General features: G+C 42.2%; 1 protein-coding gene across 5 annotated transcripts in view; it reads right to left on the reverse strand.

Annotated features, from left to right (window-relative positions):
- Window positions 1-1,644: 1,644 nt before the first annotated feature.
- Window positions 1,645-22,452, reverse strand: part of LPP (LIM domain containing preferred translocation partner in lipoma) — a 331,939-nt gene continuing 311,131 nt past the window's right edge. For all 5 annotated transcript variants that reach the window (XM_088170915.1, XM_088170914.1, XM_088170913.1 and 2 more), the window contains 3 exons: window positions 21,237-21,415; window positions 18,087-18,207; window positions 1,645-16,505 (listed from right to left, as the gene is read on the reverse strand). In XM_088170915.1, the coding sequence (XP_088027041.1) occupies window positions 16,377-16,505; window positions 18,087-18,207; window positions 21,237-21,415 (429 nt within the window). In that variant the 3' untranslated portion in view covers window positions 1,645-16,376. The remainder of the gene's footprint in view (window positions 16,506-18,086; window positions 18,208-21,236; window positions 21,416-22,452) is intronic.

A 22,452-nucleotide genomic window follows, 5' to 3' on the forward strand; every position in this document is an offset into this window, starting at 1 on the left:
CCACCCTTGGCCCTCGCCTCTGGCCCCTAGCCTGCTAATGCATTTTGATTTGTGTGTGGACAACGTATCCCTGGAACTTTTCCACTGTAACAAGTTTAGGAAAAAGTACCTTGTGCTATAAAGGAAGTAATAATATCGAGTTTGGAAAACTATAGAGCAGTTTGAATAGACTTGAAAGCCCACACCACCACACTCCCTTTACTGCCAAGACAAAAAGCCTGTCAGACTCCCGTGTCCTGTAGGAACAAGCTGCAGTTTGTCCTTTCCTGAGGGAGAACAAGGCCCTTCCTAAAGCCCCCTGGGGAAGGGGAGGAGGAGCTGGGAGCGAGGCTGCTGCCTGCACCTCCTTCCACAGCTAACAAAGCATCCCCTGGCAATACATAACCTACTAAAAAAGTCCTTCATTTTCCCTGGTGGTGGGAAAGTAAGGATGGCATTTAATTTACAGCCAAGAATATTTGGTCTGGACAGTAGGAGAGACTGTCCAGGGGTGAACAACACTGCTAGAGAGAGGACTGCCAGGGGAGGCTGTGGGATCTCCATATGCAGATGTCTTCAAGTTCACACTAGGTAAAGTTTTCGTGGAAATTACATGGAAGGAATGGGTTTAGCTGTATTGTGTGCTTGGGATTTTTCTACAACTCTCAAAAACTCTTTTAAGATAACTATTTCTGCTGACAGGGAGGACAGTATTCGCCCCATTTAACCCTTAAAGGCACAAAACAAACCTGTCTCAGGTGCTTACCTAAAGAACAGATGACACAGCTTCTCTACTGATGTGAGGGCCACCTTAGACAACAAAGCTGTCTTCCAGACTGCTAAAGTTCATGGGAATAAATTCCACATTGAAGACAATCTGTGCAGCACTGTGCAGGAGATTTCTGAGAGAAAAGGGCTTTTATAAAAAGGTCCAGGGATAGAAAGGGTAGAAAAACAGAGGCTATGAGCAGGGTGCAGATATTTAGCATGCATTTATGGAAAAGCTTATTGGGATACACTGGACTCCCCACCACATGAAGCATTTCTGGCAGGGAGAGCATTTGGTGCTGCACCAGGGTCTGTGGCTGGAGAGGTAGAGGTCAGGCTGTGTGGCAACCAGTGATATTTTTTAAGCAGATGGGAACAATCCTGATTATTTACCACAATGATACTCTGGAAACAAGTTTTTAGAAGAGATAAGCTTTGCTAACCACACTTCTTTCTACTCTCCCCACAACTGTTTGAATAATGTTCCTCCATTCAGCTGCAGAGCAAGGTGTCTGGCTCTACTGTCACCCCATCACAACCCAAATTTGAGAACATTTGTGGACACCTTCCCATACGACCAAACTCTGCAGATTACTGCATGGGTTAGGAATGGAGTGCTCTCCAATGCAAAGGTATGCATTTTTAGGAATAGTGCAAAATTCATCAAGAGATGGTCAGTATGATTGGGGGGAGCCTCTCCTGGGACACTTTGTATCCTTACTTCACCCAACAGTGGAAGAGACTCTTGAATTAGGTATGCTCAGGAGCCACACAATGAAATTTTGAACCTTAAAGAGAAAAAGGTGAAGCATATGAAGCATAATTGCAGGTGGAGGCTGGGAGAAAGTAAATACCATTCAACTTGAAAAAATAATTTCACACACTAGCAAACAAAAATGAAATTTATAAGAAGTTTATTGGATTGGTAAAATGTAATAAAAAAGCATTTGTGATACTTCTTCTGCAAAGAAAAAAGGCATCTGGCGATTTTGCATATTTATTTTCCCTTACAAAACATTTGAAAAGCATAACTGATAAAAAGGATAACAACTGAAAGAGCAGAGCAAAGAGGAAAATACATCTCAATATAATTGGATAATGCATAATAAAAATACAGAAAACACATGCTTAAAACAGCTTTCATTCTCTTACTGTAAAAAGTCATTTTACGTGTTGAATAAAAAATATATGCCGGTTGCTCTGAAAATTGCAGTTTAGAAGAGGTAACTAGCTGAGAACAAAATATATATCTCTATATATTTATAAATATAGAAAATGTGTATATGCTGCATCCGTCCTCAGAACAAATTGGAATAAATGATTTTCAATTCATGCACACAAGTTACCAGAGAAAAAACTTCATTTATTGCCTAGTAGATCGATCCTGTAAGGTGCTGATTGCATTTCCTGAGTGCCCTCAAAGCCCTGTGGAAGCAGTCAGTGAGGGAGACAAGTGGCCTGATGGGTTCAGTGACAAGGGAGGCTACTCAGCAGCTCACAGGAGGTGCACTCAGCAATTCACAGGAACCAGGAAAATTCCAATGGCAGCAGGATTAGGCCCCCCCACAGACTTGGGTAGTGCTTTTGCTCAGCAAGGAGTAAAACTCTGGTACCCCCAAGCTCTGGCAGACAGGAGACCAGTCCTAAAAGCTCAAGTAATGTTACTTCATTAGGATCCAAGGGCATGGAGTGTGCAGCAGAAGCATTCCTCATATAGGAAGTGCTTCCTCGTGCCCCCCTTGCCAGATCCCTAGGCTAGTGATTCACATTTAAAAGGAAGATGCTTCCCATAGCACTGAGAGCCTCTGTCTGCTGACACCACACAAGGAGGAGAGCGGCCAGTCATGCTCCCTCCCAGCTGCAACAAAGGCAGCAACGCAAAACCTTCCCCATCTCGAGGGCTAAGCCAACAACCACCATGGAGCTGGAACACCACCTCAAACCACTGTGAATTACTGCACATCCAGTACAGATCATCCCTGTACTGTGAACCCTCGAGCAGACAGCTCTGCAACTGGCAGGGACAGGCCAAAGCATAGCAGCTACGTAGGACAAATACATTCCTGGGGGCGCTTCCTCCTTGCAGTCTGAAAGAGCTGAATCATTCTCCCAGCCCTTAGGGGTTTCTCCATGGGGCATGGAGCCAAGAGGAATCCTTCTGGAATGACTTATGTGTGGTCCAGACCCCCTTGTATCAGCCCACAGGTACGGACAGCATGAGAAATCGGGCTCTGAAACATGACAGACCTCTGCTGTTTGTTCTGTTCTGGAAAGTGACTTCCATTAAACTGCAGAATTAGTACTCGGGGTCTCTCATTTGACTAACTAGAGGGAAGGCACTGCAGACTGCTCTCCAGTCTCCATGACTGTCCAAAACACTGTGGCATGGGAAAGTGCAGGACCATTAAGGAAGTTGATGTCTCACCAAGGCAGATCCTTTCTAGCAAGACCATGAGAGAAAGTCCAGGCATTACTTGGCTCTGCCTATACCTCTACCAATATTCAGTTCTCACTCTCCAAAGAGGCAGCAGAGGAGGTCACAGCAGTGCAGTTCAGAGCATTCAAAATATCAAATCTTTGCCTTTACTGCATTTCCAATACACCTTGCATTTCCCGTCTGATCTCAGCAGGGAAAAATTTGCTAAAACATTATTTTGAGGATTGAAAATGAGAGCATATCAGCTTTTTTAATACAGTAGCACCAATCAAACTTTGGTTCATCTTTAGATTTTCTCTGTTAGCATTATATAAAAAAAATGAGTGATGGAAATTTTATAAGAGACAATATTAAGGGAAAAGAATTCTTCAGATATGAATGACTCTGGAGTTCTGATCAGGAAGAGATGTTTGAGTAGACATACCCAAGCACCTCTGCTAGAGAACACCAGACAACAGGGTGTATAAAGCAAGACAAGCTGTACTGATGGAATAAGCCACTGCTTTGCTTATCCCATGGAGAACAGATGCTCAGCATTAGCCTCTTGCTTCTCTTCTCCATCACCCTCCTAGTTCCCATCCCTGCTCAGCACTAGGACTGTTTCTCTGCTGCCCATAAAGGAGCACAGCAGGTCTCTGAAAAGGCACACAGTGAAGAAAGTGGAATACACTTTTGGTAAAGGCAGCTCTGTCAATAGCCTACTTGTCACCTTGCTGGTTGTTCTGTTGAGATGCTTGTCAGCAGCTTAGCTACTTAGGCACATCAGAAATACTTTTTAGGTGGATGAAGCAAAGAACTAGATCAGACTTGGGGGACAAGGCACAAAATGTCCATTTGCCAAACTGAAATGGGTTTCCAGCCCACACAGAGCTGTCAGTAAAGCACTGGCAGATGCAAAAAAGCACCCCAGTTTCGATTTTCAATGGGTACCATCTCAACAGAGTTGAAACACAAACTACAACCTCCGGCTGTGCATTTCAGTGCAAACTGCTCTTATCTCATGCAGCCCTGAATGAAACATTAGCACAAAGGCAGCCTAATTGGAACAGGATCTTCTCCTCCCTCTCTGCAAATCCTCATCATTGCACACAGTCCCATAGCCAACGGCAGAGAGAAAACAGCTGATTCTGGCAAAATAGTCACACTGGGAAGGCAGGATCAAGCCCTAGGCTGGACGCAGACTCACCATGGAGAGCAGTGCTGGCTGTGGAGAGGATGAGGTTGACCTTGCTCCCTTAGCACGCCTTCCTCACTCCCATGCTGCAGCAGTATGGAAAGCTGGAGCTGGAGCAAATGTTTGCAGACGAGATGCTGGGTTCTGGCTTAGTTTAGGGAACAGAGGGTGTCATTTTTCTCCTTGTACACCACCAAGGAAGATTATAAAAGTGACAAGAAAATACACTGAATGGCTATCTCCCTTTCATTTTGAAATCTAAGCATTTCCCCAGACATTCCTCCCATGGAGAATTCCTATTTTGAAAATCTCTCTATATCAGACTGGAAAATATTCTTATTGCATTTGCTGGTTCCAAATTCTAGGTAAGCTCTCCTAGACAGAGCTCCTAACTGTTTTCACTCAGTGCCCAAATCAAAGTGGCTCCATACCCTATGGGGACCAGAGCAAGACTACAACTCAACAAATGAAAAGTAAAAATAATGATACCATGAAAAAACACATGGTCCCGATTACCAAAAATGCTGAATAAGCAAAGCTACTATGGAACAAAATCAGCAGGAGACATAGGAACAGCCATTAAAATAAAAAATCAGAGCAATCCTGTCTTTTATTTTCTTGCCACGTTTATTATTTTCACCTCTCTCTTCTCACAGATGAAGTGGGGCAGGCCAGTTCTTTTTCCTTTTCAAGCTGGCTTTGCTCTCTGGGCTGTCACGCTGCTGGCACAGCCCTGCAGAGACAGGACTTCCCGCACTTCAGGGGAATGCTGAACTGGGGCTATTTTTTAAACATCAAACTATTCCTGTTCACTGTACACTCTGCTTCCAAAAATAAAACAAGCATCCGAGTCTTTAAACAAGTAGAAGGACCCTTTAAAGTCTCATAACAATGCTTTAAACCTGGGGTAGGAGGGATGGGAACGGGAATTCATTTTCCTACTAACTGGAAATAATGAAACCGATGTTTGTGGATATGAAATGCTGGGTAATAACAAATCAGAGGTTTGTTGCTGAGCCCGTTCTGCCAGCCAGCCTTTGTAAGAAAAAGACAGCAAGAAAGGCTTTTTTCTTTGCATTGATGAACTTAAAATGAAAGACAGGTACAGGGCATAGAAATTATTTGCCTGCAGTTACCACAGAAGTAGGCAGAAAAATGGCAAAAATAATGTCCCCCTATTTCCTTAGCCCTGGTTCCTAAAACTAGTTTGGGAATGAACTGGGGGAAGGGGAGGAAGGAGCAGCAATTTGAACACAGCAGATGCTCCAGTTAAACCATATCTTCCCAAAGAGGAACCGAGGGTGGGGGCAGGGGAGATGGCTATTATTAATGTCCTTCCGTATATAGCAAAGCAGACATCCTGCATAATGGCAACACAATACATCAATAATAGCCCAAGAATAGCTTCCTACCGGTTTTTTCCCCCTGACAGTTAGAAACATAAAGAGAAAAATCAAGCTGCTGAGATAAATAGCTGAGTCTCCACCCCCACCTCAAATTGCCTTGGCATATTTTAAGAGATAAATGGTTCTATGAGAAATTTAAATAGCTTTCTCTTTTCTTTTTTGGCAGCTGCAGGAACTGGGTCAGGTGTAGAAATTATTAATTTAGAAGCCTGAAAAACCCATGTTTGAAACTAAGTTTTTTTTTTTCCTTTAAAGCATCAACTTTCTTAGAAGCAGAGTTACAAAAAAATAAAAAATAATTGAGGGGTATTTTATAAACAGAAGTCAGGTTAAAAATAATGAAATAACAGTGCAAGCAGTAGAAAAGGGACAATTTGTGTAACAGTTTAATGGACATTAAAAGTATCCATAGTAGATTGTTAATGGTTTTTTTTTGCAGAGTACAGTATTTGCCTAATGGCTTTCATTCTTCTTGATCAAACATAGCACTGGGAGTCTGCCTTGAGGAAGAAGTCTGGGGGGCACCATTCTGTAGCTTTACCCAAAGTTTAGTGCATGTTTCCAAATGAGATAAGAGATTACTGCCAGAGTGACCAGCACCAAACACTCCCACAAGGGGCCCATTATTCTCCTGCAGGTCTCAGAACTGACACCCCAGGGAGCTCATTTGCTTGAGGCTGTGCTCAGAGCTGGTGAGCCTGGTACTGAACCACGTGTAAATCACTGCCTTCCCCCTCCCACTCAAGTTACTCTTGTTTTCCACATTGATACCGTGATTTGTAACACAGCTTCTCTGCACGATGCCAAAAGCCATCTCCCTCCTCATGCCATATGGGGAAGGATCTGTTTGCAACCATAAAACCTTGAATCTTACAGAGAAAAAAAGGTCAAATCCTGTAGGAACTGCTCAGAGCAAAGAAATGCTGATGAACTATCTCACAGGAGAGCACACTAGTTAAGACCTGTAAAAGGTTCAGATTTCCAGTTCTATAAAGAACTCTGAGGTCCTGAAAGATACCCAGTTGGCAGGCAGCCACTTCCTCTGCTGCACGGCTGGTAAAATCTTCCTGCTCCTCGAGCTCTCTTCTGGGTCCCAAATCAGGCAGATACGTGAGAGGGAGGAGAACTCCCTCGTTTGTTCTTGCTGCACCTCGCAGGGCTCACAGCTCGTGCCCTCCTTCCCTTAGTGACCAATCAAAAATTTAAAAAGGTGACAAAGAGCCAGATGTAAATAGAACTGCAGTGCCTAGAAAGTCAGAGCACAGATAGGATCAGAAGGCAGACTGTAATTACAGGCCCTGCTACTTATTACATAGGCCAGTTGGGCTACATGAGCCTTTGGTGGAAACTTCCTGAGCAATTAATAAAGGAGAAACAGAATACTTTTGCAATCACTTTTCTAGCTTTCACTGTGGGGGTCCAATCCTGCCATCCCGGATTAGCTCTAATCATAGACAATCTTTCTCTGCATAAAATGAAGGCATCTGTTCTGTAAGACTAACAAAAAAAAAAAAAAGACAAAACCCTCATTGCAAACCTACACCAAGCAATCAAGAAAGAAAGGAAACTGATCCTGATCCCCCCCAGATCGTAATCTGACAATGTTTTCAAGGCATCTGGCAAAAAGGAAGAAGAAAGAAGAATGCTATGAAATATTTAAAATCCTACTTCTGTCAAGAATACATGAGAGAAGAAAGGTGAGTTTGAAAGGGCTGCATTATTTGTAAGGTAAAACCTGAAAGCACCACCTTTTGCACAGAGGCACGAGGTGCCCTTGGCCTGAGCCAGAGCAGTCCTGAGAACAAATACCAGGCACTGATTCACAGGAACTGGTGTGACAAAGTCAAGGCTGGGTGTGAGAGGGACCAAAGCACTGTCCTGCAACACCCTGGGATGTACCATGGGACATGGAGAGTAAGGACACGTGTTGATAATACAGCAAAATAGCAGCACCTTTGCAGCCAGCAACTGATCCTCCTCATCTAAAGCTTGAATCAGATTTTCAAGAGCAGGAGAAATGGAGCATCCCCAGGGGTGGATTTCTCCTAAAGGCACTTTTTTACTGCTTTTTGGTGAGATTCTCCCCAAAGAGACTTCCAAAGAAGGTGAGACTGCCCTGTGAGATCTGAAATTCATCACATGACACCTTGCTTTGCTCCTGCACCCAGGATATTGCCCTTTCTAATCTCAAAACCCCACTGGTATAGAACACCTTTGCAGAAAGATCTCATAAGGGCCTGACCCTAACCCCATCACGAGAAGCAGGCACAGAAAAGGGCCGGATGTGTCCAGCTGTCATAGGGAGGGAGCCCCAAGCAGATATTCAGGAGTTCCAATGCTCAGCTGAGCCTTTTTCTTGGTCACATCCACCTGCTTTCTGTACAGTCCCAGTAGAAACTGTAACAGACTTCAGGACTGGTACTGGGCATACAGATGGGACCAAAATGATCCTGAAATGCTGAAACAAAGGACACTTTGGAACAAAACTGGCACAGCCACAATCCCCACAATGCTTGTGTAAGATAGAAAGAAAGAATCCCTAGAACATATTTATCAAAAGCCATTTTATGCAGATTTTTCCTTCTGAATATTTAAAACATGGTGAATATTAAACTTCAGAGATTCTTAATATGTTCCAAAGCCCCATGGACCTTTGAAATGCTAGCTCATCAATATGCAACATCTAATCTTGTCAGGAAAGAAAAAAAAAAAAAAGAGGGGGAAAAGAAAAGCTATTCATCCTCTGCACACAGAGGTTACAGTGAGAATCCCAAGGAAAGTAAAAAACCAATCAACTTCCAGCATCTTATGCAATAGGTTAAATTTACTCTGGTTGGGAAAGTTTCACTTTCTGCAAGAGAGAAAGTGCCTGTACGTGCATAGCTACTGGAAGCTTCTTCTGAAGTGTGAGGCTGAAACTCTCTAGCTGGATTACAGTAAGTAGTTTATTAAAAAAAACAAGGCTTGTGGCTTTGCATCCTGTTCCAGTCCAATGCAGTCTCAGGATCCCCTCTCTGACAGTGCGCCACCTAAAAATCCATTCTAGTCCAAAATGCTGTGGTTGAAATGGTTTTGCTTGTTTATAAAGTTTAGTGTTTCGTATCGCTTGCATCTGACCTTCAGCAGAAAGAAAAGCTCAGTTAAATTGTGCAAATATGTACCAAATGGGAGCAAGGGAAGGCAGCCAAAAATGCTGCATGAGCTTTTGCAGGGCTGCAGCCTTTTAGGAGCACCAGTTAGATGAACTGGATGAGAGGCCAAATTGATTTAGGCTCCAGGCAGGAGCTTAAAACACCATGACATCCAAATTCACAAAGAAAATGTTCTGTTACTGCAACCCCAAATTTCCTGCACATGAAAACACTGTTTTCTTTCATCTTTAGGAGATGCTCGTTCTGTAATCCGACATTTAAAAATGAACAAACAAACAGGAGTCAGCTGACAAAGGATTCTTGCTGGTGAATGGAAGTAGGTCACTCTGAGTATTTAGCCTTTACAGTCTGGCTTAATATTAGTGTTGTACACAGAGCAGCAACAAAACTGCACTGGAGACAGGGAAACACTCTCATTTTGTCTTTTCTGTGAAAATTAGCATTAACATTCTGCATTAATGTGCAATGCCTCCCCAGCACCTAATATCTGGTTAATTAAAAGAAAAACCACAACCACAAAGCAAACCACACACTAAATTAAACAACAACAAAAAACCCTTACTGGTCAGCCTGCATTTAAAGACATCTCAGTATGAGTAATTGGGGAGAGAGGAATTTTCCTGAAGGAACATAAAAGAAAATGAAAGCTCTACATACAAGACCAAATAAAATCTTCTGTCTCTCACGAATGCAAATTCTGGCTGCCCTTTTACACAAACATATTAAAGGAATATAACTGGAGGGAAAAAATAAAAGAGGAAAAGCTAATAAAATCATTTTTGAGGAAAAAAAAAACTTAAAAAACAAACTATCCTTCAAACATATTTCTTCATGGTAAATCCCTGCAATCATGTGGTTCTAAATTACATGGTTAAATATGACTGAAAAAGTAAGGCACAATTTCATAATAATTTAAAAAGCAATAATTATAACAATTTTCTTTGATATCCATATGGCAGGCCACTGATACTAAGGACGCACAAAACTACTTGATTAAAGATCTGAACAAGTTTTTCCAACTACTAGCTAAGACTCACAATACCTCGGTGAAGTAAGTAAGAAACCATCTTTACTGCAAAGATGAGTGCACATTGAGGACATGGAAAAAGTGGGTAAGAGAGAGGCTTGTGGGGAGGCAGAGGCAGGAAAGCAGAGACACCCCAAGTGGGATGTTCCTGGGGAGGGACTCTAACCCCTGGAAACGTAAAGGTAATGCCACCACTGGGGCTTCTGTTTCCTTCCTCATTTTCTAAAATATCTAAGTAGGATGAGAATACTGGACGAACAGCAACATTAAAAAAAAAAAAAGAAGTTTTAACTGGATGCTCTTGCTACCCGTGATAAACCCCGTGCTTCCACACGTTACATGAAGCCAAAGAGACCAGGGACATGTAGTCAGGAGTAAAGCCCAGTGCAGTATTAGTAGCAACAGTCAATACTGCAGCCTTTATTTCTACTCAGTTACAGCCCCACAAACACCTGACATGTGTGTGTATGTGCCAGACTGCCCTGCAAGGGGGGAACTTAAAGTTTTTTTCAGACCACAGCAGGTTTCCAGGCTGAAGTGAGAGCTGTTCCTCAATGTCCACCAGGAAACCTACTGAGGTTATGTTTTTTCTCTTCGATTTTTAAATGCTGGATGAATGTCATAATTTCACACGTGTAAAATGTGTTCTCTCTCAGGCTCCAAATGCCAGCTGGGCAACCAACTGTTACAAATTCAAAGTTGAAATGCTGAGGGAGACAGGTAATATTTCTAGAAATATTTAACGAAAAATGCCATTCCCAAGCCCAGAAAGAAGATGAAGTTTAATCAGCATCTCTTGACTTTCACGGCACTTGCCATAATGTGCTTATATTCTTCAGTAATTTCAAGGGAAAAAGTCAAACAGAAAGAGACCCCAAGATAGAAACAAAGAAGAAATTTGCAGTTGCCACAGAAAAAGACACTGGCAGTCCCTATAGCCAGCCCTCCATGGCTTTAAGACAGATAAGAAAAATGAATCCAACAGAAGTAACACTGTTATTTTAAGAGTCACATTACTTGGATTGTTCTAACAAAGGAAACAGTGACTTCAAAATTAGCAAAACTAGTTAAAAATAGGGAAAAAAACATCTTGTGAAAAGTTTCAAAGCTTTTTTTTATTTCTCCAGGTCCAATACTGAACCACTTTCCAAGAACATTTGCTTGGTTTTAAGTAGAATTTTTATCCAAAGAAATTTTCAAAATTGTAACAGAAACTTAATTTACCAACAGAAGAATCCCAAGAACTACAAAAAACTATGAAAGACGACATGGGTCTTTGTGAAATAAAAATACTTGTTAACAATTCTGAAATTTATTTAGATAAAAATTCACTATAATTTTAATCATAACAGCAAAAAACAACCCTTAAAAACCGTTGTGGGTAACATTGCAAAAAGAGATAATTTCTCATTAAAAAATGGCCCTTCTGATATCACGTAATTTAGTGTAAAAATTGCAACCAGCTCTAACTGGAAATAGTGTTCTCACAGCTCTCTTGGTCTGTATTTTACCAGCCTCTAAGGTTATGGAACAGTTCCTGCCCTCCTTCCACAGCAAACCCTCAGTTACCATCACTGGTGTTTTCTCAGGGGGATTTCACCACAGTGGGATGGTTCAGCACCCCCTCTCCAACAGCCCCAGCTTGCAGTACTGAACCTGTGTGAGGCTGCTGAACAAACACAAATCAACACTGTGACCTCACTGCAGGAACCAGAACCAACAAATTCCAGTCAGCAACTCAAACCTTTCTGAGCCACTCAGCACAAGCACCAGGTGTCTAACATTCATCCTTGACACGGGATTTCTCTCAAGAACCTTCTCTTGGGTCCTGTTATCCCTTGCCTTCCAGACCACCTCAAAATCAAAAGGAACCAGCACTTATCAAACCTAAGCCAGGCTTGAGCTAACCACAGCCAAGCAGCAGCCATAACAGGTCCAAAGAGATTTCAGACTTGTTGCATATTCTCTTTAACAACCACCATTTCTTTAAAGACTTTTTTTTTTCTCATTCTTCTCAGGCACATTTTGCTGATAGGCAGAAAGTCAATTTAAGGCCTGTGTTTTATGAAAGCCTCACTCCTACTATCACGATGAACACTATTATGTAGAGTGACAAACACTTTGGTACTCCCACACCTTTATGATTAAGTCATTACCCAAGTGTTTTGCAGCCATGATAAAAATCTAAGAATTAAAATATTAACACCCCTCCCAAAACCAAAATTAAAGGTGTATTATCTGATAGGCTAAAGAATTGGTGTGGCTTTCTGCTTTTAAAAGTAATGTTCAATGAATAAAATAAGTGACAATAAAACTATCACATTCACAAAATACTAGTGTTAGCCTTGGGGATATGCTTAAGGATTGGGCTGTAACCAAGGCAACCCAATCTCCTGGAGAAAGTTTAAGTAGACAGTTTTAAAGCCATGGCTCAAAGATACAGTAAATCTGGCTGTAGGGCTACTTGTGAAATGAAAGGTGCCACAGCCACCCAAGACAAAGCACTCATCTTGTAACAACTCAGCCTCCTGTCATCCAAATGTTACATTTGATCAGCTGTGGTGCTCTCCTGCAATTGGCACAAGGGTGACACAGGAGCCATTTCCTGTGTTCTGGATAATTTGATAGAAATTTGACTGTGCCCACATCCTACCCAGATCAAACCAGTATGATCACGAGATAAAGAACCAGTCTGGTGTTAACGGCTTATGTCACACCATGTAATGGCTTTAAGTCTGCACTTAAACAAGCCCCAGGGACTTAAATATTTTGCTAAATCAGAACCTGATCCTGGGCCCTGTCTGGCCACACAAATCATGGGATCAGGCCCTACTTGCCAACAAATAATAGACAAAGCAGCATAAGCAGAAACTGCAGACTTGAACAGAAATGTTTGTGTGATCTTCCAATTCTTTCTGAAAGGAACAGTTTGGACATTAACACAGCTACAGATGATGTGAATTTTTGTCATGGCTAAGAAGGTCCAGCTTTAAAAAAGCAAGGTCTCTTTGGCAAAAAGACTCCTTCTTTGGAACAGATAAACATGATATATTATAAATATGTGATAAATATCGTGATGAAGCCATATCCCAGTGGTTCTTAATTGCAGTATAATTGAGATAAATCCCACCAGCATTTCCTAATTAAATCCCAAAGCATCAGCAGGGAGATTTCCATATCCATGTGGGTGATGAGAGCCTCCGTGATATATATTCAATATCTTTCAAATATATTTATAGCAATTTTGGAAAACAAAACCACACAGAATAAAGATGAGGATTTTGGACACTCCTTCCAACAGGCAGATGGCTTTGGTGTTTAGAAGTGAAAAAAACCCCATCACAGTACCTTTGCACAGATATGTCAGGTCTAGAAACCAGCCACAGCACCTCAAACATCAACACTGCTCAATCTTTGTCAATCATATTTCATCCATGAAGTATTTAGTGCTTGAAAATTTTGGCTCTCACCTCTGTGCGTGCCAGCCCAGCTCAGCACAGCACTCTCATAACAGAGAGGATTCAGAGCTGATCTCCTGGCTGGCTGCATGCATTGAAATGGGCTGGAATCCCAGGCCTACATACCAGCAAAGCTTTCTGGAAAGAGAAAATAGAACTTCAGAAATCAGTAGTTTGGGCTAGTCTGTGACTATTTGAATCCCCATAATGTCTCTGGGAAACTGCAAAGCAGCTCTCTCACACAGAGGACAAGGAGCCATATGACTTGCTCCAGTCCAGCCTATGGCAGCGCTGTAAAAAGCCCAAAGGCTCTGAACTTTCGTCCTCCTTAGTCTAGGCCACATTCTGCTGGAAGGCACAGCATTTTGTCCCCATCAATTACCCCAGGGTTATTCAGGAGAGTCTCATCAGCCACTTGATATAACAACCACAAGAGAAAGGAAGATCAGAGCTACCTTTTCTGCCTGATGAATGGCTCATTCTGCACCAAAATGCATCACATTATCACCTGTGCTTGTATCCCAGCACTGACCTCCTCTGTTTTTGTAGTCTTAGTTCAAACTAAATTTGCTCAGTATTTGCAAGGTTTTTTTGACTGGTGGTGGTGCAGACTGCGTGTCAAGAAGCGAGCTCAGAAGGACCTTACATGCCACGGTTCAGGGAGCAACAGCCCAGGTGGAACCTGGTGGGAACAAGGGTGCCAAAAAATCTGTTTATGTCTGAGGCAGTAACATTCTTGCAGGCCAGGGCAGAAATCCAGTATAAAAAGTCAAACTGCTTCAGCACAGCCCCTATGGTGGTGAAGGAAGTCTGCTCAATGATGCCACCCTTCTACAAAGAAGGATTCATTTCAAGTTGTGAATTTTGGGAAACTTCCCTGACACTGGTGAAGTTTGCCAACGTATAAACCATGTAAGGAATGGAAGTTTCAGACTGGTATTTCTGCATTTGAATTTACCACAGACAGCTGAAGCTACAGAATATCACAGTGCTCTTCCAGAAAGGTTAGTGCTAAACTGAAAGGAAATGCACCATTTGCAGGAGCTGCAGTATCCCATCACAATTTTTCCTTTGCTTCCTATCAGTTCAGCTCATCTAACTTTTCTTTCCAGCATTAGTGGATATAATTATTCTCTATAACAGAAGCCTGATACAAAGAGGAAAGCACCACATTCTTATTGTTTTTCTGTGGGATGCATAAAAAAAATCTTTTAACTTACTCTTGAAAAGTGCCAGTTCGTCACTTATATGGTCAATCAGCCTGTAACTGAGTTCTGCTTCTTAATTTAAGTGCAAAGAAAGGTATTTTCCTTGATTACATCTGCAAATAAGATATTAATGTCAATTCGGTGATATGAAAATTACTCCCTCACTATGTAATTTGCACCTTAGTTATTATGGGTTTCATGAACAAGACTATTATAGCTGCTCAGAATGCCATGGATTTCTAATTTTTTTATTTGTTTTTAATTAACCAAACTAAAAAAACCCAAAAGCTCTCTAAACCCACGATCATGGGAAAAAAGGATTATCTATGCCCAAGTTTTATTTACCTTGGCATATATATTAATTCTGGACTGAAGATGAAAATGCTGCTGCTGGCCCAGCACTCTACTCTCATGAATTTCACGAGAAGCAAGTTATAAGTGGCTGGAATGAAAATGGGAAAGGAAAAAAATTGCCTGCTTTCTGGAATGGCATAGTGAAGGGCTTAATACCTTCTTCAGTTTTCTTAGGATGAAAACTGAACATGTACTTAGGATGATATTTTTTGCTGTTGTTGAAACAAGATCTGATTTTTTAAATTGAAAAATACAGATCACATGTGTTAACATCAGAGAAATATGTATCATCCCAAAGCTCGATTCAATCCCTGTTACTGTAGAAGGAAAATCCTCCCATTGCAATAACTGGAGATGTAACAAGACTTTATTGCTTCGATGTCTCCCCAGAGACCAACACTGCCAGTGGTCCCACCAGAATGGGCTGTATGAGAGAGTGGTGTAAGATTTTTTTGAGCATCGCTTTGCACTGAAGTTTATGTAGTCATTTTAATCTTTTTTTAACCACTGGGATTTCAGAAATGTGTTTCCAGCACCACATCCCTTAAAGATTTTCTCAATGGACATGACTGGTTTATGCCCCTGGTAAATCAAAAGCATGCTGTGTGTGTGTAGTGTACAGTGTGTGTGTAGTGTACAGTGTGTGCAAGCTCACATCTTTCTGTGATTACTCATACATTGTGAATTGGAAGCATCACTACTGAATAAATTTATGCAATAGCTAAGTAGATTTTCATGAGTAAAAAAAAAATCCTATTGAACTGGAAGGGAGTGGAGACAAGGAAGGGCCTAAGAAATAACCAATCTGTGTCCCAGAGATACAAGATCACACCTACACTCAGGTGCAGAACAGTTGCAGTTGCATTGTTTGTGTTAATGCTTGGTCTGCTCTCACACCTTCTAGCACAGTGGAACTACTTCTAGTGGTGACACAGATCTTATTGAAGTCACCAGCAGACATTGAAGTCCCATGACTTCAATGAGAGCTAGTTAAGTTCTCAAAATAACTTGGGAGAAATTAACTACCTCAGCCATCTTTCACCCTCTACCTTAATGTACTTAAGAAACAGGAATCAAACACAGAAGCATAGTAAGTACCATGTTCAGACCTCCTTCTACAGGCAGATAACCTAGGTGCTGTGACTCTTAACTCCACCAGCTGCTCTGACTCACTCACTGCCCTCCTGAACAGTTGTGTCTAAATTAGGTGCCTGTCATAGGCAGTCTGAACATGGCCTCTCAAACAGCCCTCTTGTTCCAAGGCCTTCCAGTTTTACTTTTTTTTTTGTTTTCTTTTTTTTGTTTTCTTTTTTTTTTCAATAACAGAGATTCAGACCCTAAGCTGGAAAGAAATCATGCAAAGCTTGTGCAATAAATCCCAATGGGCATCCTGGGGAGGGTCACAGTTGATACTCAGAGGTCAGTGCTGGCCTTGGCAGTCAGAGCCTGGATCCGAGCAGAGTTGCAGGTCTTGCACAGGATGTGCCCATCCAGAGGGTAACAGCCCTGATTGTCCCCTTCAGACAGCAGGCCACCACAGTCCTAGGAAACAAGTGAACATGAAGAGCAAAGTAAATAAGAAAGAGCAAGATTAAGCAAAGAATCTATTAGCCAAAGAATCTCTCTCCTCACTCTCCACCTTGTAACAGGATCCAGCCTGAGTCAGAGCGAGGCATGAAGCTGAGGTACGTGATGTCTTTTACGATTAAGCCATTTTCTGATAAGAGACAATGCTGCAGAGAAGATGGGTTCCCAAGCTCGCTGCTGAATTTAATCCAATTGAAAATAAAAGGAGATTATGCCCTTCACATTTCTGAGGAAGCAAAGGTCTTTAGCATTGGAGAAACATCAAACTGAAGCACATATTTATTAATTAAAAAAAAAGGATAAAAGAGAAGCATCACTGGGAAAAAGTTTAGTACCAATGTCTGACTGTAGGTGATCTCCTTTGGAAGACTTAATGCCACAAAGTTACAGCCTCCATTCTAGGGGTGGCAACTAAGCAAAGTCCCTGCCTGTCTCCCCTTACCAGAACTGTCACCCGTGTTTGTATTAAAATTGGCCAAAAAAGTTGTGGCAAAAAGGAGGATGTCAGACACTACAAGGCCCCCAAACCTGCTCCAGAGACCTCAGCCTTAAGGCTGAGTATAGCTGCTAGGAAAGTTGGGAATTACCCCTCACCACGTGATCAAGCAATTGCTTGGCGCAGGACTGATGGATCCATGAGTGTGGAAGCCTGGGTATCTCAGCAGCCAGCATGGGGACATGCTGTATGATGAATTAGGCTCTACAGAATTTAGTGTAAGAATGCCCCAGAATCTTAAAAAATAACGGGCCTAAGTAATGGGCTGATATGTACCATGAAAGGCAAGGTCAGATTGAGAATTGAACCAGATGCCTCAAGTTTCAGCCTAGACCTTTAAACCTTAGTCCATCCTTCCTTCCAATTAAGGTTATTAAAACTTGCAATTGCAATAAGAAATATATTTGGCCTCATTTTCTTACCCTGCCATCTGGTTGATGTATTATCCAACAAGTAACACCAGCACTGAAGAATTCTTGAAGGTTCCCTCACACAGCTGTTCCCACATGCTAATTGCTTTAAGGTGATTTTTATTCTCTGTCTTCAGATTCTTACCATCAAAATTACATGAAGTGTGTAATGAAACTGAACAGGAAAAGTAGCACAAAAAGCATTGCACAAAACAAGAATGATCATGTTTATGTGTCCATTAAAATTCTTCCACCCAGAGCCATATGCTGAGTTTCCTGTACAATCTTGCTCAAATCCTAACATGCATTAGCTTTCATTTTAAGAACATAAAGATGAGCTACATTTGTGTCCAGGCTATAATTTATGAAGTTCTCAAGTATTAAGCCCTAATTGCCTGAGTCACATTCTTTTGCTCTCCTAATGAACCTGTTATAAACAAGGGACCTGATTTTCCTCTCATTTGCATGGATATAAATGAGGAAAAATTCCTTGCTTGCTGAAGTCAATGAAGTAATTTGATTGTAGAGCCAGTGTTACAATAGGGTATGCCTGTCGTGTGAGCAGCGTGAGGTGGTGCTGAAGTTAAGCCAAGCCTTGCTTTGTGTCCCTGCTGTGACTGGAATACCAACCTCGCAGCGGTAGCACTGCACATGGAAATCGCGATCCAGGGCAACAATGCGCACGGTCTCCTCTTGTCCTGGGGCTGGCATGATGGGCTCCTTACACACAGAACACCTCGGGGCAAATTTCCTGAGGAAGCAAGAGACAGGCACAGTCATCCTCCAGAATTTTTTTTTTAATTGGACCAGCCAGATAGAAATGTGTGCATTTGTACCAACACAGACAAGTGTGTGCATACACAACACAGGCTGGAGCTCTGCACAGCTCCCTTCTTGGAAAAAAACAGGCAGGAGCACTTTGTCTTATAAGGCAACTTCAAGAACGTAGGATATTAAAGAACATTTATTAGGAGAGGACTTATAGAACTTCTGACATGCAACAAAGCATTTTACTGCCCTAATTAACAACGAAAGTGCCTGTTGAATGACCCTTGATTGTGGCACCTATGCACTGCAACAACCCTCAGCCTCTAAGAAAATCCACGCAAATCCCAAGGTTAGAAAGATGACCAGGATCTGCTTCAAGAGCATCTCTTGAAAACAAAAATTAAACTATTAAAATTTGGAGATTGGAACAAATAGTTTAAAAGTCTGAAAGGAAATGGTAAAAAGAATTGCCTTGTACTAATTTGTTGAGGTTTATGCCATCCCCTTAAAACTTCCAAGCCATCTTACCCACTTATGCACACAGAAGCACACTTCCGGCTCTGCTCACTCTCAGTCAAGAAGCATCAAGGCAATTCTGACTTCCTGCATTTTTTAGCTAAAACCAACTCAGCTATCCAACAGGGTGTTGTCCAGGTTTAAAAGGGAATGGGTTTGGGTGCAGAGACCCCAATGTTCTCTCTTCCAGTCAGCCTGACTTCCAATTGTATAGTGACAGTAACTCACTGCATGAAGAGACTGACTTGAATTAGGGTCAGCTCAGGGATCAAGAGAAGCACAGCCCTTTCTTTCTCTCTTCTATTGCTCACCATATGCCCTTCTGGATAATTTACTCATGCTCTGCATTCCCTCTGGTTTTGCTCCCCTCAGGTCCCATGAGAAGTGGTCATCTCTGCTCCTAGGCTTGGGAACATTTTGCCTGTGGTGAATCATTATCTGCTGTTTTCGTTCAAAACCTAATGGTACCAGTTTCCTGGCTGCAAATTCTGCCTGCAAACAAGGAAACTTACACCCACAGAATCTGCTGCTATTTAACGAGAGCCAGGGACAGGGGCTGTGGAGTGACAGAGGGCAAAGCTTATGGCAAACATCAGAACACAAGGAGATGAAAGGCCCTTCTCTTCTGAAACGCCTAGTAAGGATTGACTCTGCCACCCAGCCTGTCACATGAACCATCTCAGAATTAACTATCTTAGAAACGAAAAAAAAATAAAATCTATCTGTACTAGGAATAAAGAAAAATATTAATTTCACTGGCAGCAGATGAAAGATGCCTGTGTAGCTGTGATCTAATGAAAGAATGAATTAAACAGTGGCTATAACGAATGCTCTGAAAAATAACTTAAATGGATCATGATATGACCGGAGCTGTGATGGCAATTAATTATGTGCTGCTTCACGCAGGCCCTTCCATTTAGCTCAAATGTGGTACTTAAAAAATACTTTAACATTTCTTTGTCCAGGCTACTGTGAGTACTGTCATTATGAGACAAATATTATCTCCCAGGATTCTGAGATCATTCCTGCAGATTTCAGGGGATGTGGATCTGTTACTGTGGGGCCTGAGCTCAGGGGTAGTGTGAGTGAGCATCAGCTACAGTTTTGTTATCAAGAGGATGTAGATGTAGAACATTCAACCTCCAGATCAAGAGGACGTGTCACCCCTAATAAATTTAAACTGGGATGGCCAAAGTACTGCAAAATGTGTGGTTGGCCAAAGACATTCTCTGAGTATCACATTGGGTCTCATGCTATTCCCATCACCTTCCCCTCAATCCTTCACTCAACAATTTTTATGTCCTTCCTTGCACTGACAGCCTCCCACTTTCCACTCTCAGAGCCCTGAGGTTTGTATGCAGCCACTGCCAAAAGGCTTCAGTGTGGGACATCAGCTCTCTTTCTCCTGAAAGCATGTGAGCCTTTGGCCCATGGAGCTTTGGAAGGGGCACTCTGCAAATTTTTGAGGGCGTGTGAGGGAAGTCCTTCAGGTGCCTGAGTGGTGCATAAAACTCCTATTGGGCCTGTGCTCAGGACCACACTTTACCTTACACACAACTGGTGGCTTAGAAAGGCAACGCAACGCAGCAGCTGCCAATTAATCCAGCCTAGCTGAGCTACAGGGAACATCCTCCTGTTGGATTCTAATATGCCAGTTAATTATGGCTGCTTCTCTTTCTGTCAAGTCAGCCAGCTTTTCTCAGTTTTCAGACCCACACACTGATGTCATGAGGTTCTAATTAAGTCTACCCCCCTAGAAATTAAGAGGTAAATGGTTGAGATGTAAACTCACATTTGTCAGTATTGATTTCATCTTTTAATTGAGGGGTGTAATGTATCTGTCTTTTTCATACAGGGAAAACATTTGAGCTCTGATTATATCTACCTGTCTTCCCTAGATTAGTTGTGATGATGGGGGTGGTAGCATGTCAGTGACAGAAATTACTTGCAGCTATACCTTTCAACTTACTTTAAATAGCAGTTTCACTATAAATTATTAGCAGGGCTGTATTTTTAGTAGCTTTAAAAAGCTAATTAGCAACTAGAAACAAAAGGAGCTGTGAGCAACCTGTGGCCACTGAGATCCCTCTAGGAGGTAAGCAAACACCTGCAGAGTGCAGGAGGACAGGACCTCTCTTAATTGCTCAGTGGAAGAAGAAGGGAGGTGGTGATGTGAAAGTGCAGGTAGAGGCAGTGAAGAGAAACGTACAGTGAAAGGTAAGGGGAAGGCAGAGCACTTAAAACAGAAGGACATAGAGGTTATCCCTCAATTCAGCTCTAAGCAAAACAGAGACCAAGCAGAATCATCCCCTAACCAATTAACCTTCTATGCCACAGTGTGCCTGCTTGGAGCAAAGCTCTCCCTACTATTTAAGAGCCTTGGAAGGAAGTGGCATAGGATTCAGAACTTCCTGAAGGCTCAGTATAAAAAAGGAGAATTTTTAGGGGCAAAAAACAAAGACAACAAGCAAAGCACTGACAGCAGCTTAGACTTACTTATGGAAATCCTCGATGCAGTGGATGTTGCCACCAGCATCCACAGTGAAGGGGATCCCATCCAGGCTGCGATGGCACATCACACAGGTGAAGCAGTGGGGGTGGTAAGCCTTCCCAGTGGCTCGCAGGATCCTCTCCATGATGGGCTTTGCACAGACACTGCACTGCTCCAGTGTATTCTGCAAAGAAAACATGCACAACAGATGTGAGCACCATCTCAGCAGGACACTTACAAATGTCAGCTGGGTTGGAGGCTGCTGATGGTTTGCTTGGAAGCTTTAGGTATCTTCTTTTCATTTCTTGTAGATAAAGTGCAGTACAGTCAACAGTCATCAAAGAGTATGATAACAGCACAGGGCGTGGGTCAAGCCTTTAGAACCGTGTGAGAACACAGACCAGAGCCTTCTCTCAGCAGCTTTGACAAGTGATCAGAGATGGCTCATCAGGTAGGTTATCTGAGACACAGCAGCTTCTGTAGCTAGGAGCACATGAAGGAAGGAGTTGTGCAGCCACCCTAGGCTTTTGCCTCTGGACTGCCCAGTCTGAGCAAGTTTTTACAGCAGAGTTCATTAGAGACAAGTTCCACAGGGGGCAATGCTAAACTGAAGTGCAAACTCCTGGGGCTACACAGAGACCCTCTAATTACTTTGTCAATGCAGATCCCATAAAAATATCTTTATCTGCCCTGTATGAAAATCTTGACCTTCCTCTCTCTTCACAGAGAATACTGGTAAGTCTTAGAGAGAACAAAGCAGTGGCTGCAAGGAAAGCATCTGCAAGGACAGGAGTTCAGGATGACTTAAATGCTTCATTTATCTCTGGCCCATGATCTTTGAGATAATGACTGTGAAATGCCAGATCTAAGGCTATGATCCTTGCTGCACAGGTTTTCCATACTAGCCTGCTCCTAAAGTGCTGGAGCCAAAAAAATTCCCACTTTTCAAGTGGGGTCCACTGAATGATTCATCTCATTTCAACCCTCACTCACCCTTACAGTTAATTATAGAAATACCAAGATATTTTTGTTTCAGATGGTTGTCTGTGAGCCATATCAGCCCTTCTGACACCAACTGGGTAACTAACCATTTCAAAGTAAGCACTTTAAAACATACATGCCATGAATGGAGGATGTAAACCATATAGATACTAACAATAAATCTGTGGCAATGATTTGTGTAACTTCACTGGACTTTAGAAAAGCAAACTTCACCTACTA

The sequence above is a fragment of the Sturnus vulgaris genome, chromosome 10, assembly GCF_052056855.1.
Source record: "Sturnus vulgaris isolate bStuVul1 chromosome 10, bStuVul1.hap1, whole genome shotgun sequence".
Lineage (NCBI taxonomy): Eukaryota > Metazoa > Chordata > Aves > Passeriformes > Sturnidae > Sturnus > Sturnus vulgaris.